Genomic DNA, 18,706 nt, shown 5'->3' with positions numbered 1-18,706 from the left:
ACTATGCTATATTAATCCCTGGGGGAAATTCAGGCATATTTACACACATACAGACACATACACATTATTGTTTATACAGTATATACAGTATAAATATTCACACACACACACACATATATGTATATATATATATATATATATATATATATATATATATATATATATATATATATATATATTGCTATATATAGATATATATATAGATAGATAAATAAATATATGCTGTATATCGATATATATAGAGATATATGAATATATAGATCTATATTTATATACTCCCCACTAATTAATTTTCAGTTTTTTGACTATAGTCCCCTAATTTCTTTCTCTCTCTCTCTCTCTCTCTCTCTCTCTCTCTCGCTTACTTTATTCACATGCACTGTTCAAAGTTCAAAGTTCAAAGTTTTTTATAAGTCAAGTGTACAGTATAACACAAGGTCATTCAGTAATACCAAGACAAAATAACGAGACAAAGATAAGGAGGAAATCTTTTGGGTTTTTTTTAAATTAAATAAGAGTATAAAAATATAAAACTTACTTACTTACTACTTACTTACTTTTTTTATAATAATGTAAAAAAAGTAAGAGTGGAGTTACAAATAAGGGCGAGAGGTCGCAGTGTATATACATAAAATTAAAATAAGAAAATAATCCTAAAACGGAAACAAAAAATCGGACATTGTAAAAGTAAACAGAAAAAGGGTCAGTCTATTGCGCAAGATATAGATATAAATATAAAGTGAAGGAGTGCCGGTGGATATGCACATGTAGTTGTGGTGATGACAGCCAGCACATATCTGTATATACAAATAGCCTATCCCATATACATAACTTTATTCCCTTCACTTCTATTTTGTACCCCCACTTTGTATTATCTTTTTGGGTCGTATTTCATTTTTATTTTATTTTATTTCGATTATTCTATTCACTAACTACATTACGTTTTCGGAACCAATTAGTTCCAGTTAGTTGGCTCGGCAGGAATTAGGTTAGCTTAGGTTTGTGTTCGGTTTGGTAACTACTGTGCATAATCTCCAGGTGCGTCTCAAAGACATTTCACTGCATATGTATGAACGTGTTTATGTTTGTGACAAATAAACCTCTCTCTCTCTCTCTCTCTCTCTCTCTCTCTCTCGCTCTCTCTCACAGACACACACACGACCACGTGCACGGATCGAAGTACACAGCGCGTGCTTTGAGCCAAACCACAGCGGGGGGTATTGGCTGACATTGAGCGATTGGAAGGAATGGAGCGGGCAAACGGTTGGAGGGTGCCAGTCGAGCCCAGAGTCTCCCACACCGCACAAAGTCCTTTTCACCTCAGCCTCGCAACATCTGCATCTCCATCTGCATACTCACTCCTCACACTCAAGCTTCTTTAAACAAACTTCAATCTGCATGGAAACACGCACTGCACTGCTTGCCAGAGTGCACGCTCTGTGTACCGTACACGCAGCTCCGCGCTGCCGCCCACCGCCGTCACATTGCACTTTTTATTTCTTTTCTTTTTTGGCTGTTTCACTGTCAAGATTGGGGCGGGTACAATGCTCTGCATCTGTTCCCTGCTTCCTCGCTGCTCAGGGCCGATCGAGGGTATTCTCTCTCTCTCCGCCGCCTCCTTCGTTCCCCTCCTCTCGACTAATCCCTCTAATTGCCCTCTCCCTGTGGTGGTGGCTTTTTTTTTTTTTTTTTTCTTCCAGGACGCAGATACCTACTATTTCCCGCTTGCAGAGTCTCCCATCAGTCGTTTAGCTTGAATTACGACCGCGCTCGCCTTTCCTGTTCTCAACTACTTTGTTTGCCCTTGAGGGGACGCGGATGGGGCGGATGGGGCGGATGGGGCGGATGGGGCGGATGGGGCGGATGGACGGTGAGGTTTGCACGGGAGAGAGGAGCAAAGAAAACACTGGGAAGCAAAGATCTCAAAGAAAGGCTCAAAGTTTGCTTTGCTGGTAGCCTCCCTCGACCGATGTTTTCGGATGACACATGTCCGCCTTCGCTATCGCTTTATCCAAACACAGGACGTCCAAACAACGTGCTGGAAGGCTATGGCAAGGGCTTCGCCAGCCGTTTTTCAAAAATATACTTTCATAACATTTCTTCCAGTCACGCATTTGTTCACTTGTGCGTCCCTTTATTTTTTTGGCCTTGATCTTTTCTGTTCGTCCTGTCAATGAGTTTGCTCTGTTGTACATCATTCCCCTATCTGAGCTTTTTGTCTGTTTGCCATGCACGCGGTAAAATCCATCATTGCCACCTGGCGGTAGGTGCGTTACAGCAAACCGAGCACAACAAAAAAAAGAAAAAAAGAAAAAACAGGATCAATAAACCACAACGAGGAGGAGAAGAATCGGACGATAAGGGCAAGACTGTCGCAGCGTAGCGGGTGATTCTGGGCCCCCGGAGAGGACGTGTCGTCGGACCCTTTGAGAAAGAGAATGGTTCTCGGGGCCCCTAAAGGTTGCAACACATCAAAGTAAGACCCACGGCGCCGTACGTGCGCACACACACACACGCACACACGCGCATACGCTCTCCTTCCCACTTCCCACCCTTGCTGGAAAACACAGCTAATGTCATTTAAATATACGCTATTTGTCCAAAAGCCTCGGGTCATGCTCCTCCATCGGGGCATTGAGCGCTGTTAGTAAAGCCCTGCATCATCAGTGGTGAACATGGATTTGCACAGTCTGTAACTCATACTCGTCCGTACGTCCGGAGGCCTCCGTGGGTCATATCTCTTGAGATCCGTCCCCAGCGGCCTCCATCAGTGTCCAACTTGGCAAAGAAAATCACGGGGCTGCTGCACCGTTTATCCATCTCCGTCCTCCTGGGCTATTATCATGACAAAGCTCTCAGGAATAATAGCCGAATTCCACCATGATGAGTGGGTATGGCGATCACGCTGGGACCATGTGCAGAGTGTGTTGCGATATGATGAATGAGGTTTTGCCGCCTGGGGCTTAATGCTCAGAAACTTTGTAAACAGATCTCACAGGCAATTCATCTCTTGAAATTAACACAAATTAAGCAAGATATTGTACAGATGTTAGTTCGTGTGAGAAACCACCTTGTAACTCAAATATTGCTGGTTTGATCACTGAGACTGTTACGTCTGGTCTCTGAGCAAGAATGAGCGTAATGTATGAAATGCAGATATGATGGCAATCAACACGTAGACGCAGACGGGCTTGCGAACAGAAGTGGTGAACGCTCCATAAAAATGGAGTTGAACAAGCTCTGCTGAATCGTGAAACTGACGCCATCTTTGATACTAATACGGTTGCATTTTATCGCCAGAGCAATATCTTCCACGTGGTCACGGGGGCCAACTACTGTGGAATGACAAACAATAGACGCAAAGCTCCTCATCTGCCTTTGCTATTTATGGCGGCGGACGACACTCAATGGTTCCTTCAGATGTTCACAAGTGCTCTGCCAGCTCCCCTCTCTCTCTGACCAGGTGCTGCTCAGCCATCCATACATCTCCCAAGGCCCATAGCATACTTCAAGCTGTCAGGCAGCAAGACAAGCAGCTTGTTTGGCCTATTTGTGAATCTGTGAACGTACAGCGAAAGTGGCGTCTCCTCCCGCGGACCCCGGCGGCGGACTTGTTTGCAGAGGTCGAGCGGTTCCTCAAACAAGAGCCCGGGGGCTCTGGCCTGAAACACCAACTTCACTGCCAGTGTGACTGGCTGCGGCTTTTGGTCCAATATATTCACAATATAATGCTCTATCCCTCTCTTATCACTCGTTCTTTTCAGCCGTTTTCTCCCGCGTGCCCTCTGTCGTCCACGTTCTAGCGGTTGGAGAGGGCTCGGGATCGACCGTCAGACTCGATTCGTCCCCCCTTTACATAAGAGTACCCTAATTGTCAACACGATTAGAAAGAGGAGATCTCTGAGAAGAGCTGTCAAAAGGTTTGTGCAAAAGGGTCTTATTCTCAAAGGAAAACAGCTGTATTTTTTTTTTTTTTTTTTTTTTCTGGCCACATTGCTTGGGAGCTGGAATTAAGCCCCAACATGTGGGAGAATGTCCAGACGTCTTGGAGGAGCCGATTTGATAGATACTGTAGAGATATTTGAACTGCTCCATATGTTTTGCGTTTATTTTATTATTTTTCACCGAAACGGAGCACGTCGTCTGAGCGCGGGGAAGGTACGCGACTCGCGGTACCTGCTGATGCAGAATAATAGCGGAAAGAAGCTCCCCGTGACCCGATTTAAAAGATGTTACACAAGGTGTGTTGTTGAAGACTTTTTATTTTCATGAGCTGACAACTCGCCCCAAATAAGAGCAAATAATGAGTCAGCAGCGGGTCGCCCGTCCAAGGTTTGGCGCGCTTTGCCTTCTTTCTTTTTTTTCTCCCCCGTTTAATGACTAATGTCTCTGTCCAGGCACACATCCCTCTCCCGCGCTTTCCAACCTGGCTCATCTTGTGTCATGTGCGTCCATTTAAGGAAGGAGAGGTAGATTGGGGATTAATTCTGTTCTCCTGCTGGTGTGTGACATCCAGTCCCGGGAGAGCGGAGGAGCCGGGATAATCACATTAAGGTGATTCTCAGGGAACCTGAGGGAACCCGAGCCTCCCTGGCCCCTTCGCCGCCTCGGTGACGGGAGGGGACGATGCGATGGAGGGCGACATCTGATGGGGACCTGGCAGCTCCACCGGACAGGTTTCATGACATCATGGGGCAAATCGCTCTCCTCTGGCCCGTGATCAATGGGACAGGGTGGGACAAGCAGAGGAGACTGAAAGTCTACCATAGGAAGAGCATGTTCTCTCTCTCTCCCTCTCTCTCTCTCGCTCCCTCTCTCTCTCTCTCTCTCTCTCTCTCTCTCTCTCTCTCTGTCTCTGTCTAACACTCTCTCACTGACTTACTTTCTCTTGCCTTCAAATACATCCAAACCCCACACCCTTTGTGTCTCTCCCAGTCCCTCTCCGTGTACACGTGCATTTCTTTGGAAAATGGCAATGACATAATGCAAGAGCCCTTTTGTTTCCTTATTGTTATGTCATAATTATGTCCTTAAAAAAAGATTTGACAAAGCTATAAATAGTTTGATCATTCATCCCCTTGTCAGCACACGTGTGTGTGTGTGTGTCTGTGTCTGTGTCTGTGTCTGTCTGTGTCTGTCTGTGTGTGTGTGTGTGTGTGTGTGTGTGTGTGTGTGCGCGCGCGCGCGTGTGTGTGTGTGTGTCTGTGTGTGTGTGTGTGTGTGTCTGTGTGTAGGCCTGCTCATCCGGGAATCCATGCGAGCATATAAAATGCCGCCATGTGTTCCCATGTGTAGACATGCCCATGCCGACTCTTTGCGCACATTGTTTTTGGCCGTGCATCTGTACAGCCGCACCTGTGATTTGTAGATTTGTATAGGTTGTCGTAACATAATAAGACGGGCTTTATTTGATTTATTTTAGCCCTGACCTTTCACTCCCAGAGGTGTGTTCACCAAGGGCGTGAGCCGCTGTTGACCAGGCTGAGTCAGCCAACACGTATTCCTGGGTGAGATGCGAAAAGAGAACAACAGCGGGGCCCAGACTGATCTGTGGTTTTTTAACACTCACCAACAAAAGGGGAATTTGATAAATGTACAAGCGGCGATTGCAGTGGGGCACAGCGCATTACAATGCAAGCGGCATTTACTCTCTGTCAAGTGCAGACAACCGCAACGCCGCAACATTCACAGCCACGCATGCCCCTTTTCCTTCTTTTATTGTGATTTTCTCTGTTCTACATGAGGTGCTCTCTCTCTCCCCCTCTCGCTCCGCCTTTCTCTGTGTGTCTTTATATCTCGTCGCGGCTCTAATACTTTATAGGTATGTGTAATAGCCATACCTTCCCCCCACCCTCCTCTCCTGGGCTCTGGCTCCGCCCTCCCTTCTAAAGGACAGGCTAGTTGACCCAGGAGGAGGGGATAGTGTGGGAAGGAGGGGTCGGTAACAGCAGACGGAGCTCACATTCAGTTGTGTCAGTGTCGGAGGCACAACACAGGAGGGGGAAACCTTAATGGGACTCATCGAGCGCTGGGACTGACATGGCTCCCTCATGGATATTCCTCTCTGGTCGGGACCGGTGACCAGCAGCATCTGAAGGACACATGCCATCACTTTGACAGAAGGTCCCTGAGATCTCACACACACGCACACGCACACGCACAAACACACGCACGCACGTGCACGCACACACACACACACACACACACACACACACACACACACACACACACACACACACACACACACACACACACACACACACACACACACACATACACACAGAGAACCGTGTTTCATCTCTCGTCCAAGTCATTCAAAATTCAATGGTTTCTGTGAGTCAACCTGCACAGCAGCACTTTGGAGCACCAACGATGTGAATGTTTTGGGAGCTGGGAGGAATGGTGACATCTCGTTCTCACGCCACTGAGGAAGCCTAGAAGTAAGTGTAAATGCTTCATACATGATGTTAAAAATAATAATATAATAATAATAATAATAACAGAAAGTATATTTATTATAATGATAATAACTATATTACTGTTTTTAATATTATTATTATAATGATAATAATCATAATGACCCCTAAATAATATAACAGATCCACATAATGTATTTGTTTTTTAATAATCAACATACTGGCTTTTAGGAACAAGAAGCTCGACACACCGTGTTAATGAAAACATTTGTTTACTTCTCAATCCAGGTCACGCCTGTTTGTCGTTACTGATTTGCGTCTGAAGCCAAATGTACATAAACATGTATTCCAAAATGTGTATCATCGTTAAGCGTCTATATCCAGATAATTTAGCAATAAAAATATTAGACCCTCACAGCATGATATGTTCAAAATGATTGAAAAATACATCAAAATGAATTAAATCAAATATTATATAAGTTGACTGCAGTAAGTAGCAGTCAGTCTTGTTTGCTGACCTATACAGTCGATTTATTTCAAATATATCCTCAAAACGTTTTTGTGGGAAAACCTTGTGTATGACTCAAATATACATAGGAAAGTAAAGCCGTGAAATGAAAAACAAATTGTTGTTTGCTGTCCAAAGATCAGCTCTTACAAAAAAATGCACGGTGGATGCAGTTATCTTTATATTTCATACAAAGATAAGTTTCACCACAAGAGTCAATTAAAATAACGCTTTTGTGATTTTGTGAATTATATTCCATTGCATCCATATATTCCAATATATTGCATTTATGTTAATGGATAAATAATAGTGCTGCTTCCCCTGCTTTGTCTTTGTCTTGTTAGAGTTTGTGAAGGGCACACGAGAGAAAGGGACATACGTGATGAGGTTTACCATGCACCGACCATAAGGTGAGAAACGACAGGGAAGGAACAGGGATGCGTCTTTTGTGCGTGTGTGAGGATGTGTGTGTGTGTGTGTGGGGGGGGGGGGGGGGCTTCTTCCTCAGCCGGTGAAAGGATCTGTGCTGTAGGCCCGAAACAGCTAAGCAGACGGAACAACCAGGTGTTTGTTGCACACGATTCTAAACCTTTCGAGGATTCAGGGGTTTTTATTACTACAAAAATGTGAATGTTTCCCGCCAGGCAATAATTTGGTAGTGTAGTAATATTGCCGTAGGAGGACGCCGTTCCCACCGTAGTATGATTGGGTGGTTTGGATTATCATTTTCCACCGATATAATAGCTGAACCATTAAACCTAATCTCTGTTGTATGCTAATTTCGCCAAACCGTTCACCGTTTGGCGTTGCCACCGGTCTGATTTCGACCACCTGAATGCCAAAATATTCAAAAGTTGTTTTGCTTTTCTGTTACTTCCACTAACCGCACAGCTTCCCTTTTCCTCCCCTCTTCTCCTTTTGGCACACCCTGTGGTATGCATAAAATTACTTTCTTGATTGTAATTGTGGACTTTTCCATCAGGAAAAGTTATCATCATCATCATCATCTTCTTCGTCGTCGTCTTCTTCTTCATGCTCTATTTCATTGGCTCCGCGGCAGGGATTAAATTCATGTTTGTCAGACTCCGTGCCACACTGGCATGGATCTCACAATTTTGACTGGGAACTGTCAGGCCTGCTGGCTGCCGTGGCAGCACTCTAGCTCCGCTTCCCCTCCTAAGTGGTTCACTCATGAACTTTATAGCATTTCTGTAGCTTTTTAAAAGACCAGGTTGGTTGAAGGGGCACGTGCCTGTTGGCAGCACGCTGGTTAATGATACATAACATGTGAATCAGTCAATGGGCTCGGGAACAGCCTTTATCAGCTCAGATAAAAGGACTTGGACCCTCTTCAACTTCAGCCTGATGAGCCATGTCCATTGGCCAGTCTGTTGTGGAAATAAACATGGGAGTTCATGCCGCGAGGCTCGGTTCCTGAGTACTCAAGGAGTCAGCATACACAACAGTGGAATTGAAATGTTGACAGAAATGACTGTGTGTGTGTGTGTGTGTGTGTGTGTGTGTGTGTGTGTGTGTGTGTGTGTGTGTGTGTGTGTGTGTGTGTGCGTGTGTGTGTGTGTGTGTGTGTGTGTGTGTGTGGTTGTGTGCATTGAGGTGTGGTCCCTTATGATTAAGGGGGCGAATAAACAAATGAAGGGCACAAGTTGGAGATCATCGACAGACCTTTCAATTTCACCAAACTGAGATCAATAAGATGGAAATAACGTGCGCGTGAGTGTGAGCGAAGTGTGTCGTAAACAACGGCGCTTTCTGTTTGGTGCGCACTTTATGTATTTGTGTCTGTGAGCGGGCGTGTAACGTCTATGTGAGGGAGCCACGAGCCTTGTTTTGGAGATCAAATGCGCGTCTCCTCTCTCTAGGAAAGGCGAGGTTGGGCAGATGAAAGGCTGAAGGAGTCCAGAGCTCAGTATGTTCCATTGCATGATTCATTCATGCCTTTGTTGAATAATGTGCAATCGATTGGCATGTAAATACGGCCACTCGCCAAAGCAATGGAAGGCGGCAAAGGGCTCCAAAGCAGTATGATGCTGGACGCCGCGATCTCAGGGGCCTGAGTCACATGCCGTATTTCTCTGCCGCCAATGAGGGCAATGATCGAAATGAAATGAAAAGTGACGCGCAATTGCGGCAGCTGTTTTCTCAGGCGCGTTGAACCGTCAATGAAAGCGGAATCGGGGGGAAGCGGCGAAACAGAAAAAAACGAAGTGAGGAAAAAGAGAATTGCAGAGAGGAAATAACAAGGGGTGGGGTGGGGGGGATGGGAGGAGGGGGGTGTGTGGAAAAGAAGATGGGCAGCTCCTAATAAGGATGTGGGTCTGATCTAGTCACAGAGAACTAATCCGGAGACCGACAGGCGTGCACACACAACTGAGCAGAACCGTGTTTGCTCTGTCATCAAGTTCGGCGCTGACGGCGGAGCCCCCCCGGGGCCCCTTCTCATGTCTCCGCCGGCGCCGGGTCCATCCGCACGGTCGCGGGACGCCCGTTCGATCCGGCGACTCGGGGCGGTTGGTGACGGAGGGAAGGACGGCGTGGCGGCTCCGGCCCGGCCGCACCGTCACCCCGAGCCGGGTTTTTTTCAGGGACCTCCGGCGCGGAGGCGAGACGACGGGGGTGGAAACTACGAGTTTGTTGCGGAGAGGGGGCGAGATGGAACAAGCCCCGGGCGAGCCGATGGACAGCGTGTCACGACAAGGGGGAGTGTGTGTGTGTGTGTGTGTGTGTGTGTGTGTGTGTGCGTGTGGGGACAGGGGTTTTACCTGTTGCTCGTTAGACCAACCAGTGAGCAACAGGTGGACAGCCACGCTGATCCAGGCCCCCAATTAACCCGACCCAGGGGGGGCGTGGCTGCTCGAACCACAAGGTCCCCGAGCCACAGACGGAAAGCGGGCCAGATTGTTGAGGCCGGTGCAATGTTTACTGCTGGGTTTAACTACCTGTTGCGATCGGCCCCGAGGCTGTTTGCCTGCGAGGGGAAATTAGCGAGGATGGCGTCGAAGGAAACGGGGGGAGAAGGGACGTGAAAAAGGATGGTTTTATGCTGATTTACCTCTGCCGAGCGAAGCAGAGGGAAGATTGACTGAGGGAAAGGAAGGAATTGACTCATTCATTAATCAATGAAAGCTTGAAGGTAAAAGTAAGGCCTCAGCTTCACTTTCTGCTTAGGGCGGCACGCAGAGTCCATCTAGCGCAATGAAACACAATCATTTGTGTTTTACACACAGGAAGTGAGGTTAATGCTGTACTTTGCTTGTGTTAAAGGAATGGCTACCGCGTAATAGATTTTCCAAGACCGGGTGTGCAGAGGATTATATAAAATGGAAACAGTGTAGTTCTGCAGACAATATTTACTTTTGCTATGTAACTTCAGTTCAAGGAATTTCCTCTGAGGACAGGCTCTGTTGGTGCCAGAAGGGCCGTGTGGAGGTCTGCTGTCATCCAGCCATTGGGCAATTTGAAGACAATCCATCCTGATTTCTTGGATGCATCCGCCATGCAAATGAGACATGAATATATTTGGAGAAATTTCAATCTCTGTGGAGTCCGGGGAGAAAGTAATTCGGAGTGCTTGAGTACGAGACCTTGAGTTTGCTCTGGCAAGTAGTGATGGGGGCGGAGGGGGTGGAGGGGTGCTTTAGGCAGCCCTTGCTGAAAGATTGGACTTGTTGATCCAGATCTGACTCACGAAAAACTTCAAACTCCCCATAAATTACCTCAGAATATTATCGACTGCTTAAGCGTCCAATTCCTCATCGAAGATCAATGTAATTCCCATCTGAAAAAGGCTTTCGTGCAGTTTTATTTTTTCAAGCGTTTCAAGTTTACTGTGAGTAACATCCATTGATTCGATTATTATTAACTATTCTTATGGTCACTGTTTTGGACGTTTTATTTGTGTTAAAAAAAAAGAAGAATTATCTGCAAAAAGGGCTTAGCGTGTTCCAAGAAAACATTAAATAAGTAGCTGACGTTAAAACATTCGTCACAAGGACTCATATATATAATGCAATTACACGAGGCATCGTCGAGGACGTCGGCAGCGTAAAAATGGCTCTCATGTGTTGTAATTGCAGTGAACGGCGCTCTGGTCCGCACAAGGAGAGGACAAGAAATTGCCCAATCAAAAAGGAGAGGGAGTCCTCGTCTCACCCCTTGAATTAAAACCATAGGCGACAGAGGAGAGCGGTGGGGAGTCGCCACCAGCGAAACCATTGGAGGGGAAGCTCGAAACGTTGCCTCAACTTCGGGGAAGCGAACGTGTCTTAACGGGAGCGTTTGCCATCTATGGAAATGCTGTGGAGGCCACGGGTTGATAGACACAAACCAAGGATTCATTGTCTTTCTTCAGAGAAATGGTTCCGCTCTTGATTTATTTTTTTTTTCTCTCACTCCGCCGCCGCACCTTCATGGTGGGCAGGGTGGCGCCCAGCTGGCCCGACTTGTCACGGACTCATCTTTTGTACATTCCTTTGGCCGAGCCAGCACAGAACGCCCAACAATATGCACCTCTATTTTCTCTGGCTCGCAGCGTTAATATGCCATTACTGGTCATTTTGTTGCTGTGAAACAGGGAGAACAAGCCAACTGAAGCCCTTGTTTGCCACAGATGTTAGGCTACATAGAGTATAACGAATATAATAAGTGTCTGTGCTCCCTATTTTAAGCGGGATTGGAAATACTCCAGGCAAGCATCCACTCCTCATTACATATCCTTGCCTGGGGATTCCTTGGCAGATTGGTTAAAATGATATATCACTTGTGTTTCAATCAGCTTACCCTTCACCGCTTATCAACAGCACATGCTTTTCTTTACGTTTTTCCCTTCCCTTGTCTTATTAGCCCTTCATTCAACTCCGTTTCTATTATTCTTCTCCTCTTTTTCCTCGCTCTATCCTTAAGCCGCCCTCCCCTTCCCGCTCCTTCATCGCTGCTCCTTCGTCCTCCTTCCCTCCCAACATGTCGAAAGGGGCCTAGAACAGCACGTAGAAGATGGCCACACTGTACGCTGTTTATTTGGCCAAGCTGCCCCGAGTCCCACGACTCCGGGTCTTAAATTATCACTTTCATTTATATCAAGTGTTAAACAATTGATTTATTTATAAGTCATGGAAAATAAACTCTGATTTTATTGAGATCAGAGATAGAGAGAGAGAGAGGAAGCGCAAGAGAGAGAGAGAGAGAGAGAGAGAGAGAGAGAGAAAAAGAGGGGAAAAAGAGAGACGGAGCATTGCGAGAGCGAGGAGGAGAGGGAGATCACAAAGAGGGAGAGCAGGGAATGCAGGCGCTAACCGCGGCACGAGTGGGGTTGAGATGGAGGGAGCGAAGGGGGAGGAACAGGAATGGCGGGAAAAAAGGGGAAAGCTGTCAATTCAACCTGGAGAGAGCGCGAAAAAGAAAGCAACCCCCGGAGGGCTTCACGTCAAACAGAGCCAGAGATTTAGACGTATGGACAAACAAGACTCAACTGAAAACTTGATTAAAAGATCACCAGAATTTACAAGAAGACAGGACATTCACATGACCACACGTACCCCGTGCCCGCACCATACCTTATTTGCACAAACAATGCTATCTCTGTGTTTAAAGGAATCTGCAAAAAAAGGCTATAAAATGATTAAAATGCCTTTCCCACATCTAAACGATGTAATATATAATATAATATAATATAATGTCATACAATGAAAGACAGTCTCCTTCCAATTTCGAGTTGATAGTATTCGTAGTGTACCACTAGGTAAGGAGATAAAACGCGTAAAACGAGGAAATATGCAGTATTAATGATTTCCGAATTTAAGTAGCATTGTTGATAATACTTTTTTTTTATCAGGGTTGTTTAATGGAATGATTTCATTCTACAATTTCACACATTAGATGTTTTTTTTTTTTTATTGTAAAGAAGAAAAAAAAAGTCTCATGACTTTGGCATGCTCCAAAAAAACTTGTGATTATTTCCAGGGGGCCCTGCTTTATATATTTTTTTAATATCTCCACAATAGGAGACTTGATTTAGCTGTTTTTTCAACATCAGTGTGTTTGTCTGGCAGGCATGGAAAGCATCAGCGGGGAGACGCCATGGGATGGGTTAGCGCTCTCCTCTCTGGAGGCTTCGGGTCGGGCAAACTTCTCCTGGTCCTCCTCTTCCTCCTTCTTCTCCGACCCGGGCTCCTCCAACACCACTCATGTCGGAGGCTCCTTCTTCGGGATCTTCTCCGAGAACGCCTCGGCCACCACGCCGCATCACACCCTGCCGGCGCCCAGGGTGAGGGATCTGGGCCTGGCCCGGATGGAGGTCACGGTGCTGGCGCTGGTGCTGGCGCTCACCACGCTGGGAAACAGCTTTGTGCTGTGGGTTCTGCTCCGGAGGAGGAAGCACAACGCGCCCATGCACCTGTTCATGGTCAACCTATGCGTGGCCGACCTCGTGGTGGCTCTGTGTCAGGTCAGTCTCCCTGGAAAGTACAGCAATACCGACCTGGACCTTTCATACACGACAAGTAACTGAAAGTGCTTTATGTTAAGATTGATAGACAGACAGACAGACAGACAGACAGACAGACAGATAGATAGATAGATAGATAGATAGATAGATAGATAGATAGATAGATAGATAGATAGATAGATAGATAGATAGATAGATAGATAGGTGGATAGATAGGTGGATAGATGGATAGAAAGATAGATGGATGCTTTATTAATCCCTGAAGGGAAATTGCATTGTTCCAGCAGCTCACATAAAAAACAATGGGAAGTAATACTTAATTATTATAATTATTATAATTATTATTATAATTATTATTGTAATTATTATTATTATTATTATTATTATTATTATTATTATTATTATTATTGTTATTATTGTTGTTGTTATTATTATAAATAAAAATAATAATAATTTAAAAAACAACAACAACAATAATAATAATAATAATAATAATAATTATTATTATTATTATTATTATTATTATTATTATTATTATTATAATAATAATTTTGAAATATTAAGAGAAAAAAATGACAGAAAATGTTCTAAATTAAAACTTTGGCTCATCAATTTAAACCTTCCTCAGCAAATGATTTTCAATCATTATTTCTCTTTGATTTCCCTTGAATTATTGATCTAAAATTACTGCTCTTGATTTACTCAATTCTCCAAGTAGTTTAGTTTAGGGCCCTTTCTACACAAAATTCTCTGGTGGACTAACCCTCAGGCCCACCAACGTAGTGGTGGTAAAGTTTGAAACACATATTTCAGCGCTCAAAAAGATGACACAGATACCCTATAATTATTATTAAATTATCACTTTGAAGGTCTTCAACACTGTCTGACCAAATAAACAAACAAACAGTTAAGAACATATCAAGTTTATGTTTATAAGATATTTACTCACATTTGTTAATTTAACATCTTCCTCCCGTGTCGTGCCCCAGGTCCTTCCCCAGTTGGTGTGGGACATCACAGAGAAGTTCCAGGGCCCGGACGTCCTGTGCCGCTCTGTGAAGTACTTCCAGGTAGTGGCCATGTTTGCCTCCTCTTACATGATAGTTGCCATGACGGTGGACCGGCATTACGCTATCTGCTGCCCGCTGCAGGCGTACCGGGGCGGGGCTGTGTCCCGCTGGAACACCCCTGTCATGGTCGCCTGGGGGCTGGCACTGGTCCTCAGCATACCGCAGGTAGGGAAACATGCAAATACATGTGCAAATGTACAGTGTGGCTCTTAAAAGTAAAATACACACATTAACATGCATGCATCCATGCATGGATTCACACAAACACACACACACACACACACCACACACACACACACCACACACACACACACACACGCACACACGCACACGCAACACCACACACACACACACACACTCACACACACACACACACTAAACGTGCTGGAAGGAGGAAATGAGAGCTCTGTGGCGTCCTACAGTAGATCTCAAGATATTATTTTTAGCAGCATGAGGTCAGGAGTATGACTGATCGGAAGAGAGTCAAAAAAGAGAGTCAACCCCCCTCATCCCCCCTCGTCTCCCCCAATCAGGTGTTCATCTTTCTCCCGCACCGAAGTGGCTCCTGGAGAGTTTGAGTGCTGGGGTCACTTCACCGAGCCGTGGGGCCTGAAAGCCTACGTCACCTGGATGACCGTGGCCGTCTTCAATCCTGCCGGCCCCTCATCATCACCGTCTGTCAGGTAACTGAGCGGACGCAGTGCGGACCCTGAAACACTGTTCAGCCACACGTAGCGAGCACGTGGTATGAACAGAATGCCGCTTTGTTATCGCGGTGGGGGGATTTGGCACGCGCTGTTCGATAAGCCACGAGGGGGATGTGCAATCATGCTGTCGGTGTTGTGTAGCGTCCCAAGGAGAGTAGTCATTCTGGGCCGCCTCCCATCAGTCCCCGCTGCTCTATTTGGGGAAAGATATTTTCGGGGTCCAACTATTTTCCCCTAATTAACACACCCAGCACTTGGAGGACCACTGCTTGTCAGGCCAGTCAGAAAATCTGCCTGCTTGGAGAACCTCCTACCAGGAAATGCAATGTGCCAGATCACAGCCAAACATAGAACACATGACATCCTCAAGCTATAAAAAAAAAATTACATTCTGAGATGACAAATCCTTTTTTTTTTTTTTGTTTTATGAGAAACAGAAGGAACAGATGTAAGAACTGCTGATCCGGAGGTTTTAAGATGAATGCATTTTCTCAACTTAGCAGAATAAAAGCACGGCGTGCACCGCACAAGACGCATATCTTGCTGCGCTGTGGGATTTGAGACCAGCGTCCTTTGAAATCTGGTGAAAATACACAATAATGCTCCACCTGTACTCACACACAGTTGTTATCACGGAGGCAGGTAGTATGACCGAATGATTTATTTGCGTGCCAAGTCTAACTCCCTTGACCCATCGCTCACAGAGTAAATGCAAGACACACTGCTCGTTGCCTCATGGGACACATTGTTTAACAAAATACAATAGAGAAAATGCATTTGTGCTTCAGTGGTACTGTACTCTGGTAGAACAATCAACATTTTATATGTATTTATTTATGTATCTATATATATATATATAGATTACAAATTAATATTTAATTATAACTTCAATAATAGTGTAACTATATCAATTTAAAAAAATTTGAAGAGGTCATAGGAAAGACATCACGGCCTCAGTGTAAATATTTGTCATTGGCTTATGACCAGGTTTCATGACGTCCTCAAACTAGGTCTCAATTTGTTTTTCTATTTTTTGACGTCCAACGGGAAGCCCAATGAGACGAAAACAAGAATTTGTGGCTTTCTGCCCATAACACCCGGCCAGCGCACTCTGAATATGTTGACGTGTTTAACTTGTTTGCTGTTTTTGTTTGGTCCCCTCTCTCAAAATAAATGTGCTCACCTCTCTTGCAGATAAGAATCTTCCGGGAGATTCACAAAAACATCTACTTAAAGTCGGAGAGGGTGGTGACGGCAGAGCTGAAGAGGAACAGGGTTTTCTTCCATTTCCAAAGGTTTAAGAAGGAGGAGGAGCGCGGCAGGGAGCGGGGGCGGCAGGGGTCCTCCGGAGGGCCGGCCAGGGAGGCGAGAGCGGGGCAGTTTGTGAAGCCCTCAGCCTCCTATGGCAACTCCCACGGCGGGGAGGGAGGGGAGCGCTACGACTACGCGCCCCCCGCCGCCCAATACAGCGGCTGCCTGCTCGAGCACGCAAAAACCACAACCACATCGACAGAACATCATTCTTACGTCAGTCTGGAAAACCATAGGAGGAGCCCCGACAAAGCCCTGAGCGCCCCGGCCCGCAGCTGCTCGCGCGGCCCCGGGAGCTCGCCGCGCTGCTCACTGGACTGCGCCCCTCCGCCGTCCGGGCCCCCGCCGCCTCCCAGCATCACCAAGGCCATGTCCAAGACGGTGAGGATGACGCTGGTCATCGTGCTGGTCTACACCGTCTGCTGGTCGCCGTACTTCATCGTCCAGCTGTGGGCCGCCTGGGACCCCAACCCCCCAGACACAGGTGAGCCGCGCCCAGGTGGGAGCCTCCTGGAGGAACCGCCGTCACACGTTTCCTCCTTAAGGTCCAGGCAGCCTGGGAAAGGATATAAGGTTGATTCAGAAACACAACCTCTGACTGTGGAAGCGGAAAGCTCCCGCTGCCCAACTAAGTAAGTTTAGATATAATCTCTTGACTTAAAAGGACAGCGAGTGTCTCTCTTAGTTGAGGCTAATGGTGATTAAAATACAAGTTTCTGGGGTCGGCCAAGAAAAATGTTTCCTTTGACCTGCAGCCAGAAATCCCTAGATAACATCTCCGGCCTCAGTGTTTTTCTTGGTCAGAAGGACAGCATCTGTTGATGTCTTTGCTGGGATTCATTGATGAAGTTGGGATGGCTTAGCCAATAGGCTAGTTGTTGCTGACAGCCGAGGCACGCCACAGCCCGACTGGGTGTTCACTGTCTTTGATTTGAAGCAAAGGAACAAACCCAAGGGCCACAAAAATAACCTGTTTACGTCCCCTGCTGCTCCGCAACCCCGCCAGATGTTGACATGTCATAAAGAATTTTCCATGCCAGTGGCTCGCACACAGAGCAAAAATCACACTCAGACACACACAACTGAGCGCATAAGATCTACACACACATTTGTACACCTATACAAATAGACACACACACACACGCACACACACACACACACACACACACACACACACACACAATATTTCTGTATTGGCAACAGTAAAATAAGAATGTTCCAGTTATTACATCAACAAACTATTAAGAGAAACAGAAACCAAAACAGAGGAAGTGAGTAGGGTCCTGGTATAAAATGTTTACCATAATATAAACAATAATTATAAATCATTTACGTATTTGGGTTTATGTTGTTTTCTTCTGAAAAAGGTGTCTATGTTTAACCTTGAGTTGACAATGTGTCCGTGTGCGTGTGTGTGTGTGTGTGTGTGTGTGTGCGTGTGTGCGCATGGGGGTGCGTGCGTGTATTCGCGCGTGCGCACGTGCACGCAGGTGTGGCCTTCACCATCCTGATGCTGCTGGCCAGCCTGAACTCCTGCACCAACCCCTGGATCTACACAGCGTTCTCCAGCAGCGTGTCCATGGAGCTGCAGAGCCTGCTGCGCTGCCGTCCACGGCCCGGGCGCAGGGGCTCGCTGCCCGACGACTCCACCACCACACACACCTCCTTCACCAAGGACAGCCTGTACTGACACACACTCCGCACGACAATACCATCAACCTCCACCAGCGAATCCTGACCCCCTGCCAGACATTTCCAATAACAGCAAATAAGCTGTATTGTCGGCGGGACCCCTGTCATGCTGCCACCCAGGGGGACTATTGAAGATGTCAACAGAGCACTGGGAAGCGGGCGGGGACGTACAGTCGCTGTCAACAGTGGCAAACTGGAATGTGAACCATCGGAGGGAAAAAAAAAGAGCGGACAGCGATTCATTCACACACGGAAACTGTAAATCCCTCACCCTGCTCAGACAGAGCCGCAGGAATGCGAGGGGCGGGTTCGTGGAATTAACGTGGGGGCCGACGGCGTGGCCCCCCAGCGTACGGAGCGTCAGAGAAAAGAGCGTCGAGCAAATAACACAGCGCACTCAGGGGACAGAGAGAGAGAGAGAGAGAGAGAGAGAGCGAGAGAGAGAGACAACTGGCACCGGAGGGAGACTAGACAGGGGGTTGACATGGATGTTAGGTCCGAAGGATCTAATAATGTCTGCAAACATCAGTGAATCAAACAAA

General features: G+C 46.4%; 1 protein-coding gene across 1 annotated transcript; it reads left to right on the top strand.

The window, feature by feature from the left end:
* Nucleotides 1-12,991: 12,991 nt before the first annotated feature.
* Nucleotides 12,992-18,604, top strand: avpr2aa (arginine vasopressin receptor 2a, duplicate a; the record flags this gene model as incomplete). The annotated part of the gene is given in 7 exon segments (XM_080014606.1): nt 12,992-13,384; nt 14,374-14,619; nt 14,988-14,996; nt 14,998-15,102; nt 15,105-15,137; nt 16,356-16,956; nt 17,963-18,604. Coding segments are annotated over 7 exon segments (1,587 nt in total). The 3' UTR covers nt 18,163-18,604.
* Between the last annotated feature and the right edge of the window lie 102 nt (nt 18,605-18,706).

The sequence above is a fragment of the Zeus faber genome, assembly GCF_960531495.2.
Source record: "Zeus faber genome assembly, chromosome: 15".
Classification (NCBI taxonomy): domain Eukaryota; kingdom Metazoa; phylum Chordata; class Actinopteri; order Zeiformes; family Zeidae; genus Zeus; species Zeus faber.
This window is presented reverse-complemented; position numbering and strand designations above follow the sequence as displayed.